At 48.5% G+C, this 15834-nt stretch overlaps 4 protein-coding genes and 1 non-coding gene across 8 annotated transcripts; 3 read left to right on the forward strand and 2 right to left on the reverse strand.

Annotated features, from left to right (window-relative positions):
• Positions 1–897: 897 nt before the first annotated feature.
• FVEG_09559 (hypothetical protein) lies at positions 898–6035 on the forward strand. 4 transcript variants are annotated; one of them, XM_018898576.1, is made up of 4 exons: positions 898–1441; positions 1523–1763; positions 1991–2420; positions 3524–6035. In XM_018898576.1, exons 3-4 carry the CDS (start codon positions 2026–2028, stop codon positions 5469–5471), a joined length of 2343 nt encoding a protein of 780 aa, XP_018756489.1. In that variant the 5' UTR covers positions 898–1441; positions 1523–1763; positions 1991–2025; the 3' UTR covers positions 5472–6035. The 4 variants fall into 4 exon arrangements, with proteins under 4 accessions (XP_018756489.1, XP_018756490.1, XP_018756491.1 ...); XM_018898577.1 differs by having other exon boundaries at positions 1523–1634; positions 3524–6006; XM_018898578.1 differs by having other exon boundaries at positions 1523–2420; positions 2676–6035.
• A 362-nt stretch (positions 6036–6397) lies between these two features.
• Positions 6398–6479, forward strand: FVEG_16616. Its single transcript has one exon. It is a non-coding gene; the product is annotated as a tRNA-His (tRNA).
• A 2484-nt stretch (positions 6480–8963) lies between these two features.
• On the forward strand, positions 8964–10313 carry FVEG_09558 (hypothetical protein; the record flags this gene model as incomplete). Its single annotated transcript, XM_018898574.1, has 3 exons — positions 8964–9222; positions 9268–9301; positions 9353–10313. 3 exons carry the CDS (start codon positions 8964–8966, stop codon positions 10311–10313), a joined length of 1254 nt encoding a protein of 417 aa, XP_018756487.1.
• Positions 10314–10577: 264 nt separating this feature from the next.
• On the reverse strand, positions 10578–11765 carry FVEG_09557 (dihydroflavonol-4-reductase; the record flags this gene model as incomplete). Its single annotated transcript, XM_018898573.1, has 4 exons — positions 10578–11332; positions 11387–11617; positions 11672–11692; positions 11744–11765. The coding sequence occupies 4 exons, from the start codon at positions 11763–11765 to the stop codon at positions 10578–10580; spliced, it is 1029 nt and encodes a 342-aa protein (XP_018756486.1).
• Positions 11766–12631: 866 nt separating this feature from the next.
• FVEG_09556 (ATP-dependent metalloprotease) lies at positions 12632–15266 on the reverse strand (the record flags this gene model as incomplete). Its single annotated transcript, XM_018898572.1, has 4 exons — positions 12632–13069; positions 13119–14981; positions 15034–15180; positions 15240–15266. The coding sequence occupies 4 exons, from the start codon at positions 15264–15266 to the stop codon at positions 12632–12634; spliced, it is 2475 nt and encodes an 824-aa protein (XP_018756485.1).
• Positions 15267–15834: the final 568 nt, after the last annotated feature.

Here is a 15834-nt window from a genome sequence, read left to right on the forward strand (position 1 = left end):
GTGTTGCGCTGGCTGGCTGGTTCAATCAGTCACAGACAGAGAGAGGATGAATCATTCATTACCTAGGTGCGATTAGTGAGTGGTAGGAGAACGAGTTGTTGTATCTCTCTGTGACCGGACAGCGCTCGCTACCAATTTGCAATCTCGTATCCTTGATATTTCGCCTACCTACACGTCTATTCATGGGGCTTTAGGAGCGAGCGGTGTCAGTGTATGCGTCAGTAGTTGTCAACTAGCACGGGTAGAATGATGTACAGCCCGATAGGTGCCAATGAGGGGAATTGGAAAGACACGTTTGTAATGATGCGACGTGATAAAGTTCAATAGAGATATGTACAAGGGCCATTGTTGATTAGAGTTGCTGTATCGGCACATTGAGTCGCTTCGAGTACAGAACTCGACAACACCTTATCTAAGAGACTGCGAACCTATGGGGGTGACTGAGGATATTCATAGGCGTGTACGCAGTAATGCATGAGTTGGTCTAAAGCATCCGCCTATGAGATGTTTCATGAGTGAACATTCGCAACCACAAGAAAGGGGATTCATCATCAGACAAAGAGGTCAGAAAAAGCTGAGTAGAAATGATGAGCGGGTATAAAAAGCTAAATATGATTGAAGGGGAGATGATGGGTGGAAGCACTGATGGCTGATACGAACTCTCTCCGTGGTCAAGTACACAACTACCTTTAAGTATTTGCAGAGCTGACCTCGAGTTACCTGGTAAACGCAATGAACCTTGACATTCTCCCGTCTTATTAGTTCGTTGTTGCTGCTCTTGGTGCACCGAAGTGTGGTGTTGAATCAAGGCTGGCAACTCTCGTGACCAATCAGAACAAGCCAGGTTGATGCTGTAGTAAATCTCCAATCACGAAGAATGAGAATCGAAGGCACAGTCACTCAATGCAGTTCAGTTCGTTCAGTGAGGGGCGAGCCAAGGTCTCAAGTCCAAGGGAGAAGTTTACCAGTCACAACACTAAGTAAGTATCGTGTCAGTGCTGATACAGTTGCAGAACAAGTTCTCCAAGCATGAGATACCCTCGCCTCCAAGGGTTCAACTGATAGATAGCGTTGGCCTGTGATTGATTCATTTCGTAAGATTTAACCAAGGCATCTATAAATCCACTCTTTTCTTCTACCGTTTCCGCACAACTTCTCTTCCGGGCTCCCTGGCAATTCCGTTACGACGCAAGGTAACTGTTGACTTTTGCCTTAGCTCTTTGCTGGGCCCCACACGCCCCCATTTTGAGATTCCTGGACTTCCATGTACCTACTATTCATTCATTCTCCCGTCCTTTCTCAACCTTAACGTTAACTTATCCCTTTCCTTCCTATTCATTCCCCTTCCTCGACTATTCGTCGTCAACTCGACAATCTCTCACCCGTTGAGCTCTGATCTCAGTCTCTACACAACTCGTACAACTAACCTCTGAGTTATCCTGTACGTATCACTTCTCTTGTCCTTACTCGTCAACTTCCTATCTGCCAAGTTGATGTAACTAACTGCGCTTATTGTCTTTAGCCCTGGGCCCCCGGCTCTAAGATTCCAGAATCAGATCCTCAACCAACCAGGGTGTTGGTCTTGACTCTCCCATTCCTGCTTCCCGACGCCATCCACTTCAACTTTACCTGAGGTGACCTTATTTTATTTCATCTCACCTCACCTCCCAAGCAAGCTGTGGCAGTGGCTGTACTAGTTACTGGTAGTCTTCTGCCTTGCCTTGCCTTACCTTACCTTACCTTAGCCTCAGGTAATACCCAAGGTAATTAATTGGCAACCTGAGTTGCGACCATTGACGCGCAAGTCAACTCACTTCTTTTTCTTGCAACTACCTAAACTCGATTTTTGATAACGCGCCATCACCTAATTCTCTGTTCTCTCGTCTTTTTTTTTTTTCTATTTTTTTTCTCAACGCCCCCAACAGTCAACCCAATTGCGTTTTCATCGACTGAAACCAGTCAACTAACAAACAACTCTTTCGCGCCTCAGTATAACCAAGTGAGATTATTCCTTCGAGTCGCGTCATGGAAAATACCGACAGCGACAAGCCCAGGCCGGTTGCGGCACCTGAGCCCATATCACCCGCGCTCTCTTCTGGTGTTCCCAAGCCTTCAACTTCTAGAGCTGCCTCACCAGCTCGTGTTCCGACGCCAGATTCTGCCCGCGCCATAAAGGTTAAGAGCCCTTTGGTTGAGAGCGCACCTGTCACCGTTGCAACAACTGCCATATCTGCCACCACAGCACCTCGAGCCGCATCTCCACCAGCAGACATGCCTCCATCACCATTACCGAGGGCATCAACTCCAGCTCCAGTTGCCAGGGATCGCGCTCCAACACCGGTGAACGCGCATTCACCTAGTACTGCTAATGGAAAGTCGCCAGTAGTTGCTCCGTCTGCCGCCATAAGCGCATCACCAAGGCAAGTCATATCTCTCTTGTTATGGGTTGTTTTTTCTTTCTTTCTCTGCCTGTCCTCAATTCTCCCCCATACTCATCAAAACATTCACGTCGTATCCGATTGCTTCGCCATCTTGTCTTTCGCGTCCTCAGCCAGTCAAGTGATTGAGCCAGAGAGTGAGCGAGTGGCGTGGCTTCGAACAAGGGTTTACGGCCTAAGTTAGTTGGCATTGCCCGATTTGTCAACACAAGGGCAATTGTTGTTGACCGCATCTAGCCTGACTGTATCTCATCGTGATTTCTTGAGAGATACGGTGACTTGTGAGTCTAATCACAATCGACGAATCAAGCAAGTGGCAGGATTTGATCCCAAGCGGTGTCGAATGTTGCCCAACATGAACCGAACAGGCTGAATCACTCACTCACTCACTCACTACCGCAAGTTGCATTCACTCTCTTTAGTTGGAGATGGAGCTATAGCTAACTCAACTGCACTGCAACTTTCCTGCTTCAATGACAACTGGCAGCAGCGAACGTCTCTCTTGTTTCATCCTGGCTCAAACCTTCTTTCCTGCTCACGCTTTCATCTTTGTTTTTGTATTATTTCCTCTTGTTTTGCCTCAACATACAACCTCGTCTTTCAAACTTCTTGACAAAATTAACTATACTTTTGACCTTTTTACTGGAAAAGAGGAGGATTTGGAACCAACCACACGCTCTCACATCCACCCTCAGGGTGTGGACCCAAGACTGTGGTTTCTGCCAAAGACCTTAGGTACCCCAGCTCTTCTTCCCATTCCCCCTTTGGTCTCACATCCTTGCCCCTGTAACATCGCCATCTTTCACCTCGTACTGTATCATACACCCCTGCAACCACACCGGGCTTCATCAACCTAACAAACCTCACCTCAACTTGACAATAGATTCGGGATCCTGTCAGCCTCAGCCCGCACATTTTCTTTTACTATATACACCGATGCTCTATTAGATCGAGTGGTCCTTGGTCATCTTACTTTCTACCCGAGTTCAGCGATAGTTGACTTTATTCAATGCATTTGTCTTATATCACACTGTGTTTCAGGATATAGCGCTGGCCAATGAATCGCATCTAACTCAACCTCACAGACAGATCAACGGTCGCAAGGTTTCTATCGGCGAGGCAGATGCTGAAAGCGAGCTAAGTGAGCCGCTGAGCACTGTGCATTCTCCGTCAGGAGTCGACTTCAACGAACTTGAGGACGAGATAGTAGTGGGCGCCCGCACTAACGGTATTCGCAAGTCGTCTCCTCTTCGACCAGCATCTGAAGGCGATGACGAGATTATGAGAGATGCTGAGGATGAGCCCGTGGCTTCCCACTACCCAAAGAGAAAACGCAACTCCATTTTCCAGGGCCTGAATGAGAGGAAAATGGAGCCGGTGAGGTCTCTCGCTGACGAACGACAACCACAAGCAACAGCAACGAAGAGCAAGCCTCCACGTCTGAGCACCGGAAGTGTCAAAGGCGTCACCATTGGATATTGGAGAGACTCAGAGGCTCCCACTGTGGATCTTAAACATGCTGTCATTGGTTTCATCGATGTTCGCGAGCGATTACGGACCCGTATCCAGCCCACCACATTATCTGGAGAAACAATATCAGACGAATATCCTTTGCCACCGGGACCTGGCGGAAGTTGGGTAACCTTTGACAAGATTGTGTTTTTGGATCATCTTGTGGGCTTAGACCAGCTACAGGTCAAGGAGTATGTCAAGATCCGTGCCGAAGCAACTGGGACAGACGAGCTTGAGGGGGAGAGAATTGCTGCCGAGAAGGCTGCCGTTAAAGAAGCAGTTCGTCGGGCCAATCTCAACTCCACTGCTGAGCACGGCACAAATCTTCCTCAGCTCGCTTATGGTGTTGATCTTCCCGAACACTTGCAACAGAATCGCGATGCTAAAAGGAGGAGGACGAGCGGAGGGTTTGCGCCAGCCAACCCTCCTCCCTCAAATGGCCCTGTCATCGAACACACTCCCATTCAGCCAGCCCCCGGTGGCCCGCAACCTTTGCGGCATACTGTTGATCCCCTGCCCGGCACCAGGCCTACTAGAATTCTTATTGGGCATTGGGCAAAGTCTAACTCGCCGGACCCCCGTGATCGCCATGCAGTGTACGGGATCTTGGGACAGAATGACATGTTCCGCGTTAAGTTGGTACGAGAGACGCGCGACGGACGTTTCGTTGAAGGAAACTTTCCCGCTGGGGCTGGTGCACTCTGGATTGCATACGAGGAAGTTGCATTTGAGCCACACTTGAAAAACCTTGCACGGAACGAGATCAAGGAATATTGCCGTGTTCGGCAGTACCAGATAGATATGGGAGAGAAAGAAGGGGACCGAACTTCAAACGAGACCAAGGCTGTTTATGAGGCACAGGCAAGGGCTGCGGGGACGAATTACAAGGCGCCTGCCCCATTGTCTATTGCACCCGCTCTACCCCGTCTTCCAGGCGATTATGGAGAAGAATCTGATCAGACAGGGCGAATGGGATATGGTGGCCATGAGTTGCGTCAGAGTCGCCGCGTCGAGGCCGCCAGAGCCGAAGCACGCCAGTCATACATAGATATCGACACTCCCCCTCAGCCTGCGCCAGCTCCTCGCCAAAGCACGAGTAGAACATCGTTGAACAACAATGCGATCGAAAGAACATCCGCTCTAGCGGAGCGTGAGATTGCACGCGTCGAGCTCGCTCAGGATCGCGCTCATATGCAAGCAGTGAATCGTGAACGGGCAGCAGCCGCGGCCGCTCAGGCAGCCCAAGCAGCTGCAGCAAACATCCCCGGTATAGCTGTTAATGGACGGCAACAATTACACGAGCGGGACGAAATGCAACGTCTTAATAAGGTCTGGGCACGTCAGGAAAGCCTCCGACTGAGAACGAATGCCGAAGACGCAAAGATGTATGCCGGGGTGAAATATGAACGCAAGACGCAAGGCCCATTTACCGGGAAACTCGTTTCACAAGGCACCATTATCAATATTGACGGCGAGGACTACATCGAGTACCGTGTTCTCGCTAAGCCATCATTCTTCTAGAATGATGATTGAGGCATATGAACACTAGGAAGCACCCATCATATTGGACCAAGCGCTTAGAAGCAGAAACAAAGCCCAATACATCACCAGCTCACATTACCTTTAATATTTACCTACACATCACCTGCAGCAAAACGCCTTTGTGTCAGGTTCAACTTCCGTATACGGTGGGAAAGGAGAAGACTTTTGACAAGATGTTGAATTTTGAGCAAGACAGAAGTCTGGGGGGATCTACAAAAAAGGACTCGGCCCACTTGCACTAGAATGGCTGTTGATGCTAACATTTTATCTTGTTTTACTTTTCTTTTGTTGTTTTATACCTGATGGTTGTGTTTCGTCGTACTATAGCTCAAGGCTGGGAGGTGGGATGGATGTGTCTAGCAGATTAGACTCCGCGGAAACGGAAAGGACGGTGTTTGGGGTCGGTGTGCCGCAGAATTATACCCGGTATGGGCAGACGGTATTTCATTGCTCTTGTATGAACTAGACATACTTTTTCATTATTAATTGATGCTCTGGAAGCATATACTGGACCGAACTTAACACCGTGACCGCTATGCCCAGCCTATTTGTGTTAAACAGCCACCGAAATAGTTACAAATCAGCTTCAGAAGGCGATATCTCGTTTTGAGATGCAGCCGAGCGACTATAAGACGACGAAGTTGGTACTGCAGCACTGGAGTATATACTATTGTAACGTAACCGACTTGGGTCTTCCGGTGGATGACAGTGACATGTACTGCAACGCGTTTATATACTTGAGTTATTCATTATGGTACGTGCTTACAGATTGGAGCCATGATACGAATTTATGTATATTCAATGAGGATGGCTTACTCAATATGTATAATCATGTTGGTGCGTCGCAGTGCGTATGTGGGATATATACTAAAATTTGTGGTCAGTCTTGCATCAAATCTTCTCAAGCCGTCATCGTATAGGGGTCAGTACATCAGTTTGTGGCTCTTCGAAGCACTGAAAACGCAAGTTCGAGTCTTGCTGACGGCAAAAGAATTATCTTTTGCAATTTTTTGCAATTATGATTCATGCACTCTTTTATATGCTTGGAGTTTATTTTGCATTTTGTGATAGGCGCTGTTATTAATCCACGATGGTTCTTGACTGCTACACAATCGTATAAACGTAAACGTCATGATATATAGGATGTTTTACGGCTTGCGATTTATCCGTTGGGCTTAGTTAAAAAGCTGTTTGTCAGATCCTCAATAGAGATCAACTCTTCCTTCCTTCACCTTGCACAGTCTGATGATCGGCCTCCGGAAAGATATCGGTCCTTTGCGCGGCCTGTAACACATCACGAAGGAGATGACTCCCTTTGCGGAAATATACTCGAATGTGTAATCCGCTATCTCGGAGAATCTACAGTTGCCAAGAGTGACGGACTAGGACAGAGTCACGAGAGAAAGATGCACTCGGAGTAATCTCACTTGGTGTAATGTGATGACCAGAAGAGCAACGAGTAAGAGGCTATAGCCGGCTGGTCATCACATACACGGATGATGACTCTCCCGAAGAGCCTATATCGTCATGACGTCGACGAGTCCCGTCGGGATGGTATGGCCTACTTACTGTATGCTTGCTCTTTAGCAGGCAGCGCAGCGAGTGGTTCGCTGATATTTGTGCAAGGCAAGGGTTTATCAGCTCTTCAGGAGAGCCAACGCCAAATACGAGGTTCAGACTCGGCCAATCGAGTATATCACAGAGACAGAAGTTTCTATTTGGGGCGAGTGCCCAGACTCGAGAAACTCCCACGTGAGTAGGACTCATTTCATGCGGTGAGAGGTCGATGGCGTTCGTCCCTTGTGCATACATAACCCCTGCTGCAGAGGTTCTGTTTCACAATATGAGGGTGAGTAGAGCAGAGCACGTTGTATGTAGTCTATGTAGTAGACCCTAATTCGCTGTGCCGAGAGTCAGCCTCGACTCAGCTCAGAGTTGTGCACTAGATACCTAGACAGACACGGTACAGCACAGTAGTAATGTCTCGTCTTCACCGCAAAAGCGAGGTGCATATTTTGGAACAATTGTTATGCAGAGTTGAATCATGTGTCTCTGATTGTGTCAACGTCTACCAGTAGCAATAGTAGCAGCAGGATCAAAAATGCGGAGGGTAGATGATCTACTGCAAGATACCGTCTTATAGACATGAGATTGAGAGAAAAAAACAAACTTCAAACGGGGGACCCCTTCTTAAAAAAGAAAAAAAGTGGCAATCTGCAGTGCATTTCAGCTCTTCCACCACGCGGGAAAACATGGCTTCAGTGGGGGTGGGAGGGTCTTGTGTAACCATCAGCAAACGATGAACGCGCAACTGAGGGAGAACTCAACTCAATTCGAACGAGAGAAGAGGATAGATACATATACAAGGACACTATCGTATGTACATATCCTTTGCATGGCCTTCTACTCGAAACCTCGACAAGAATAGCCGCTGGCCTTTCAGAGAAAATATCTAGGATATACCCTCACTCTAGGTATTGTATTAGTGAAAACACATTCAGCGTAATTGGTTACCCAGAATGCAACATCCTTGTCGAATACTCGCTTGGCCTGCCAAACAACGACCGTTTATGCCATTGCAACACACAGCGCAGCTGAAGTATCTCTCTCTCTCTCTCTCTCTCCGGCTACTGTTCCCCTGTAAACACCGTCCTCTTCTGTAATGTCATGTCATGTCCTACACCAACAAACATCGGCTTCTAGACTTTCCGTCCCTTTCCCATCCATCCATCGTGGCAGCCACAACTAGACAACCCTGCTAAAGAAACAAACGGCGAAAGAGGCCTCGAAAACCTTCTTGTATAGGAAATATTCTCCGTCCGCCACGATGCAAGCCCCCTTCGTGTCTACCAAGTATGAGTGGAGGGAAGAGAGAGAAAGGCATACGAGGCTATTCTCGTCGGATGCGGATAACTGCAGTGTTGATGCCGTGTAACACTTGAACAAACAAAAGACGTAGACATGCATTACATTACATTACATTGAGGCTGTATGATAGTGGTAGAGTCACCGAGGCACCAGCCTGATCTTGTCCATGCTACCGATCCTGCCGTGGGAACTATCACCGGTTTGTGCTTCGTACTTTTGGGGCCTGGGCCTAGAGACTTTGTTTTGTGATTTGTTGATCACAGGATGATTAGAGTGACAGCTACAGCTGCAGTTGCAACTGTTATAGGTCCAGAGAAGAAAAGAGGACAGGCTAACTATGTGAGATGCCTTCTCCTTAAGTATTTCTCTCCTCGCTCGTTTGACCCTTTTCTCTTTTCTCCCTCTCCTCTTCCCGGTTTTTTTTTTCGAATTAGTCTATTTCCTTTCCGTTTCTGTCATTGTCGTCTATATCCCTTCTAGCTAGCTTCGAGTTGTCTCCTCTTAATTCAGCTGAAACCCCAGAGCATGTCCCATCAATAACACATCCATTCTCTCCCCTTCCCCTTCCCCTTCCCCCTCCCCATCTCTTTCTCACTTCTTCAAATGTCCACCAAGACAAAAGGCTGCAGCGGCCATAGCTGGGGCTTCATTGCGCCTGATGTTCAGGATCCGCCACTATGCATCAGCTTGTGTAGGGAGAGGTTCCTCAAGGAGCTGGTGCCAGGGGATGAGACAATTGAGCGCGTGTGCGAGGTTCTTCAAGACAGGGACTGGATGGAAAAGGAGCAGCCGTTTCGGGCGCTTTACTGTTGCGATGCTCAGGCTTGTGGCGTGGATAATCTGGGCGAGGGTGGAAAAGATCGTATGTGATAATGGCTTTGGGTGGTTGAGATGCTAACAGGTCTAGCGAATGTGAATTGGCTCATTAATACTTGCCAAGAGTAAGCTGATCTCTACTGTATCTCTTGAGTGCTCATACTGACACATAAAAGTTATGGCTATCACTCTATACTAGATCCAGGCCCTCCACAACCATATCACATTTGTGATCCTGAATCTCTCAACGAGGACAAAGACTGCCAAAAAGCAAAAGGAACAGACAAATCACGAGATGCATCATCTCAAACGAAATTTGAGGCTTCAACAGCAGAGAGTACTCTACAAACAACGACAAACCCAACAACATTAGAAACAACTTCAGTTCCAATACAAAGCTCAATACCAGAAACCACATATTCCACCACAACAGACCCCTCAACACTCGCAACTTCCGACCCCTCAAGTAGCGACTCAAACAATGACAATAAAAGAATGCCCTTGGGCGTCAAAGTCACCATAGCTATCATCTCAGTCGTCGGTATCCTCGCCATCGCCGCCCTCATATTCTGCCTTCTTCGACGACGTCGATCTCGCAAGACCGATATTCGAAGACTCATCAAACATCCATCTTCACCTCCTCCCCGCGCAGACTCACCTACACCTTTGGTTTCGCCCACTATTTCTCATACAGATCCTGATGGTGTTCCGCTCACACCGCCTGCACGACTTCGTGAGCGAAGATTTCTAGCTGATGAGCCGAATGGGTTTCCTACGTCCCCGGTGTATTCACCAACAAGCAGTAAACTCTCGCCACGACATGAGAGGACACCGAGGATTTATAGTGCCAGCCAAGTTCCCATGATAGTCATGACGGCTCCGGATGGAGGAAAAGTCAGGGATGATGGATCGCTAAGTTTCAGTGATGGAATTATCACTCCTCCGCCCTCCGCTCTTATAGCACCTCTTGGCTATAACACTCAAACTTCTCCACCAAGACCCCCGAGATCTCGCGATGCTTCATTCAACATGCTCGCTAGTCCTGGGCCTCCACCCACGAGGGCACTTCCATCAACGCCTCCTTATCGCCCGTCTACTCCAACGTCGCCACCTGGAAAAGGAACGATGCCTCTCTAAGACTTGAGAGATACCCAAGCCCATATCATACCCGAAACTATGCCGAGTTTATAGAAGATGATTCTATGTTGGAGACTACAGATAATGGGATCACCAAGACAGACGTTGGATATCGTACACGACGCATGTATGTATGCATGATGACACAGAGCAGTGGCCAAGAGTTACACGATCTACAACATGTAATATCCTTAACAGGCACTTTCACTACAGTACTTTACTTTATTTCTTCCATGTAACATACTTACTTATCTATCTCATCCTCTAAATACCGATTTCCTTCAGTGACTTGACAAGATCCGTCACACTCTTCTCAATGCTGATCCAGTCAATCTTGAGCAACCTCTCCGTCTCCTGTGTATCAATCTTAAAGATCTGATCCTTGGGAGGAAGCTCTCCGCCCTTGACTTCAGGCCCAGGCAGTCTATCCTTAAACTCTGGAAAGTTCTTGGCAACAGCGTCGATGATCTCACGGTGCGAGAACCATCCAGCCATAGCAAAGAGTCGCTTTCCACCAGCGTTGGGTTCCTCGAGACCTCTGACGTGAGCACGAGCAGCATCTCGAACGTCGATCCATAACGGAACAGGTGTACAAGGAGGGATCTCGTCCTTCCAGCCACCCCTCAGAAGCTTTACAATCCTCTCGTTGGAAGTGTTGATGCTCTCAAGTGTAGCAAGATGCTTTGATACAGGTCCCAGGACCAGAGGCGGGCAAACAGTCACGATGTCGAAAGAGGGTTTCTTCTCAGCGACAAAGTCCCAAGCTGCACGCTCAGCAAGAGTCTTTGAGGCGCGGTAGGCAGTCATGAAAGAGTTGCTAATTTCGTCGATTGTGACTGGGTTCCAGGTCTTTTCTGAGAAGACGTGCGAACCGTCTGTGAAGTGTGCTTCGTCGAGAATTGAGGCGAAGGATGATGTTATGACAACTCGCTTCACGCCTGGGGCCGAGGCGTGGAGGGCCTTGAGAATACCTGTTGTGCCGATGACGGCTGGGTCGATAAGATCCTTCTTAGGGTCGGCTAGACATTGTCAGTCAGTAATTCAAGCATGGCCCAAGATGCACTGAGACTCACTGATATTATAGTGGAAAGGACTGGCAACATGAATAACAGCATCAAGACCAGGTGTCTTTGCTACTTCATCAAAAGCATCAGGCTTAGCAATATCTGGCACAAGAACAATCTCTAGCTTTCCAGCCTTTGCTTTGTCCGGGAATGCATTGCGGATCTTTTGGGCCTTATCCTCTGAGCGGACGGTTGTCACGACGATGTAGTCCTTTTCAAGGAGTTGTTCCAAGGTGTGAGCTAACGTTTGTTGGGTGAGTGCTATCCTTCATCGTTCCCAAAAGCACAACATACCAGCAATGAAGCCTGAGCCACCTGTGCTATCATTAGTGATTGCCTCACCTTGAGGGTGTAATGAGAGCTTACCAGTGAGGAGAACCTTTGTCATGATGATAACCTTGCCAATTGAGCGTTATGCAGTTGTATAATCGAGTTTCTGCGCTTGCTGAGTGTGTACCAACAGGTAAAGAAGAATCTCAAGACGCAATATCTCGTCGTTTGGCGTTAATGGCCTCTTATACCTCGGATACACGTTGGGGGGTCTTTGATAAACTGGGCCCGCATTCGTCATTCGAAGTTGGGGGATTCGACGATTCACTTTCCCCTCCCCCACGTTCTCTTGCTCTTTTGTCATCTTCCGCTACCGGAGATTTTTACTTCAACTACAATCTCCATCAATATGCCCAAGATTGTATCTGACGACCCTAGCATATCAGATCATATAATATATATATATGTATACACATATCTGGTCACTCACAAGAAGAAACTGAAGTACAATCACATATCTCATAACCATCCATAAAATACACATACAAAATAAATTATTACAATCGAGACAGATAAACGAGAGGGTAATTCCATGTAACGCTTAGTGTAGGCCTATACCAAAGATTCGCTGCATCAATCTCCTATTCCTAGTTGATAATGATGCTCGTCTCGGCTCCTGACTTCCTTCACATTGCCACTTTGCTCCAACGGATAAAAGTCCATATCAATATAGACATCAATCGCTAAGCATATGCCCAAGCCAGTTCGCCCCTCGCTAGGAAGTCCCATTCTCGTTCATGTCTCGCAAGGGTATGCCATCCAATTCCATACGCAATGCTCGCTGTAGAAATATGCGCTTGAGTTGGATCATCACCGCTTTTTCCCACGTGTCACACAATGCATGTGGCGTGAACTACCCATCGCATCCTCTTCACCTTCTCTGACCCCAGTCTTGGCGTGGTTTTCACTACCAAATCTCGGGGCTCATCCTTCAGTGTTTGATGTGTCTGCTGCAGCTGGCGGTGCAGGTGTCTCCGGAGGTTGAGGATGAGCCACGCCACCGAGGCCAGGAGGTGTCGGGGCTTGCTGAGGGATAGGCAATGTCATAGGTCCCTTAGGAGCGATGATACGCCCAGGAAGGCTTTCACCGCGAATCACCTTCTCCACCTCGGCCTTGTCCAAAGTCTCGTATTTAACGAGAGCCTTGGCTAACAAGTCGAGTTCGTTTCGCTTGTCCGTCAACAGTTTTCGTACATCCTCATATGATTTTCGTATTGTCCTTTGAACCTCGCCTTCAATTGCTGCCTTTGTTTCCGAACTGAGGTTCTCGTATCTTCGGCCATATTCAACAGGTCCCAAAACACTCGACATGCCAAAGAGTGTCACCATCATGAAGCTCAGGTCGGTGGCTCTCTCGAGATCCTAAGAAAAATGAGTATATGTTCGTTATAGCTTCTCCTTTAGAACTTACCGATGAAACACCAGATGTCACCTTGTCGTCGCCGTATCTTAGCTCTTCGGCCATCTTTCCTCCAAGTGCGACGCGGATGTTTGACATATACTCAGCAGCGGTGTAGGAATACTTGTCCATTTGAGGAAGTTGGGCGGTATGACCCAGCGAGGGACCCTTGGGGAGAATTGTGACCTTGTACAGAGTGTTTGAGCTCTCCTTGTCGAAAAGCTGGACGAGCGCATGGCCAGCCTCGTGATAAGCAGTCATCTCCTTCTCTTTCTCAGTGACAACCATTGACTTGCGTTCAGAACCCATGGTGACTCGGTCGTAGGCCCATTCCATATCTTGCTTCCGAACAACACTGGCCTTGGCCCGGCTGGCTCGGAGAGCGGCAACATTCAGCATGTTCTCAAGCTCGGCACCAGATCGACCGGGGCATCGAGCAGCAATAGCTTCGAGGTCAACATCAGGTCCAACCTTGATCTTCTTGGCGTGGTGCTTGAGAATAGCAATGCGGCCACGAACATCGGGCAGTTCAACATTCACATGGCGGTCAAATCGTCCGGGTCGGGTAAGGGCCTTGTCGAGCATTTTGGGCAAGTTGGTGGCTCCAATGATGATGATTTTGCTGTCCTGATCGAAGCCATCCAATTCGGTAAGCAACTGGTTCAGTGTCTGCTTGGCATGAGCTTGGTCGCGTGGGTTTCGCTTGCCTCCAATGGCATCAAGTTCGTCAATGAAAACAATAGCAGGGGACTTGCTCTTGGCCGCGGTGAAAAGGTCACGAACTCGCTTGGCACCAACGCCAACAAAGATCTCGTCGAACTCGCTACCAGACATGTAGAAAAAAGGGACACCAGCTTCGCCGGCAACAGCTCGAGCGAGAAGCGTCTTACCAGTACCAGGAGGACCAACCAGGAGGACACCCTTGGGCAGTTTAGCACCAAGATCGCTGAACTTCTCGGGATTCTTCAGAAACTCGACAACTTCTTGGAGTTCCTCCTTGGCTTCGTCGCAACCGTGAACATCGTTGAACCGAGTATTTTGCTTCTCAGCCTTGACCTCAGAGTCTGCCTTGCTACTAGGTCCACCGCGACGGAATGTACTGAACGCCTCGATGGCAATAGTAACAAGGGCGAAACAGAGATAGGTGGTCACAATGAAAATAGCCAAAAACTTAACCCAGCGGAAGATAGTAGACCGAGTTGACTCCTGAACAATAACGTGGATGGGCTCACCCTTGTGGCCCATAGGATTACCACCATTGGCGGACCCAGCCACAGCAGCGTTGGCAATGCCTTGCTCATAAGTTGGCCATTGAGTTCCAGCAAAGTTTCCGTTCACAGCACCTTGCGCATTCGCAGCTTGGTTAGCGTTAACACCAAGCATCGTGAGGGCTCGCTGGTAAGCATCGTTGGTTGCAGCGTTGGAGGCAAAGCGTCCAGATTGATATCGTTCCACAAGAATAGCAGGCATGTTGGCGCGGAGAAGGAGCTGGTAGAAAGCGTTTTGCGCATTCGCATTACCGGGGTTTCGATTGGCGGATTCCTCCAAAGTTGCCAGTTGGTTACGGGAAATGCCATTGGAGCTGCCGAATGCTCTGCGCTGAACAGAAAATGCACCGAGAGTTGAGATACCACGAGAAGATGAGAGAATACCGGAAGAAGACTGCGAAAACGAGCGTAGGAAAGACGACTGGGTCGATACGCGGGGCTGAAATTGAGGGTGTCGCAAAATGGGGTTGGCCGCTCGGAGGCCAATGTGGCCCATATTGGAGATAGTTGTCTGAGCAGTCATCGGGGTCATGGGAGAGAATCGTGAGCGAGAGAGGGAACCAAAGTCAGCTTGTTGAAGGAATTCGGGGATTCGGAATTCGGTCACCTGTGATACAGATTAGTATGGTGGTTGAAAATGTCAAACAGTTGCGACATACTCGTTGAGCTTCCGTCACATTTGTCTGTTCCACGCCTTTCTTCGAAGGGACCGACCGACTGGTTGTGACTGAAGTCATATGCCGCCAGGGGGTCATGGCGATATTCGTAATCGAAGGCCATAACTCCGTTGTTGTCGCTGCCATGTTCTAGAGCCCCGTTAGTTACCGTCGGCGATAGCTTTCGCCTAAACTCCGCAACAACATACAGGCAGCATCATGGCATTATAAGCCATGCTTGGGAACTAGATGCACCAGAAGTGCTTTCGGGATGATGATTTTCGTACTGATGCTCAGAAAAAGGTTGGTTGTAAAGTGTCTTGACGACGTGCAAGTAGGTAGGCAGATGGTCTGCGCCTCCGCCACGTCTAACGGTTTCTCGGGAGGCAATCGTTTGCCGTGCACCGAGATTGCTTCTTGTTAAGTCTACTCAAAGAGACGAATGGATTGTCTACCGGGATGCACTCATAGTGAATCGCGCGCAGGCATCATCAGTATGTAATCGATGGGGGGAGTTCGGTTCGCTTGCCACTCTGGTCCGCTGTTCGGCATCACACGATGGGCCCTTTCCTATTTGAGAGGATGCTGAGTCATCCTCTCTCGGCTATCAGATCTTCCGTCTCCCGATCGCGGTCATGGCACAACCCTCTCGTCATTGGTTGTGAATAGGTGCTGTGTAAGTGGCAGTAATGCTTTGACTGCGAATTTGCAAAACAGCTTGTGTTCGGGACTTTGGTTGTTGTGATCAGTGAAAGCCTAGTGTATGTGTTAGGGGATAGATCTGGCAGGCTAGTGGAAGTAAGA

The sequence above is a fragment of the Fusarium verticillioides genome, chromosome 1 (genome assembly GCF_000149555.1).
Source record: "Fusarium verticillioides 7600 chromosome 1, whole genome shotgun sequence".
Classification (NCBI taxonomy): Eukaryota; Fungi; Ascomycota; class Sordariomycetes; order Hypocreales; family Nectriaceae; genus Fusarium; species Fusarium verticillioides.

What these genes read in the sequence shown, in the direction of transcription:
- FVEG_09559 (XM_018898575.1), top strand. Translation starts at nt 2,026, where the DNA reads ATGGAAAATACCGACAGCGACAAGCCCAGGCCGGTTGCGGCACCTGAG. An exon ending in GCCATAAGCGCATCACCAAG is followed by an intron (nt 2,421 to 3,523) that starts GCAAGTCATATC and finishes TCAACCTCACAG; the next exon opens with ACAGATCAACGGTCGCAAGG.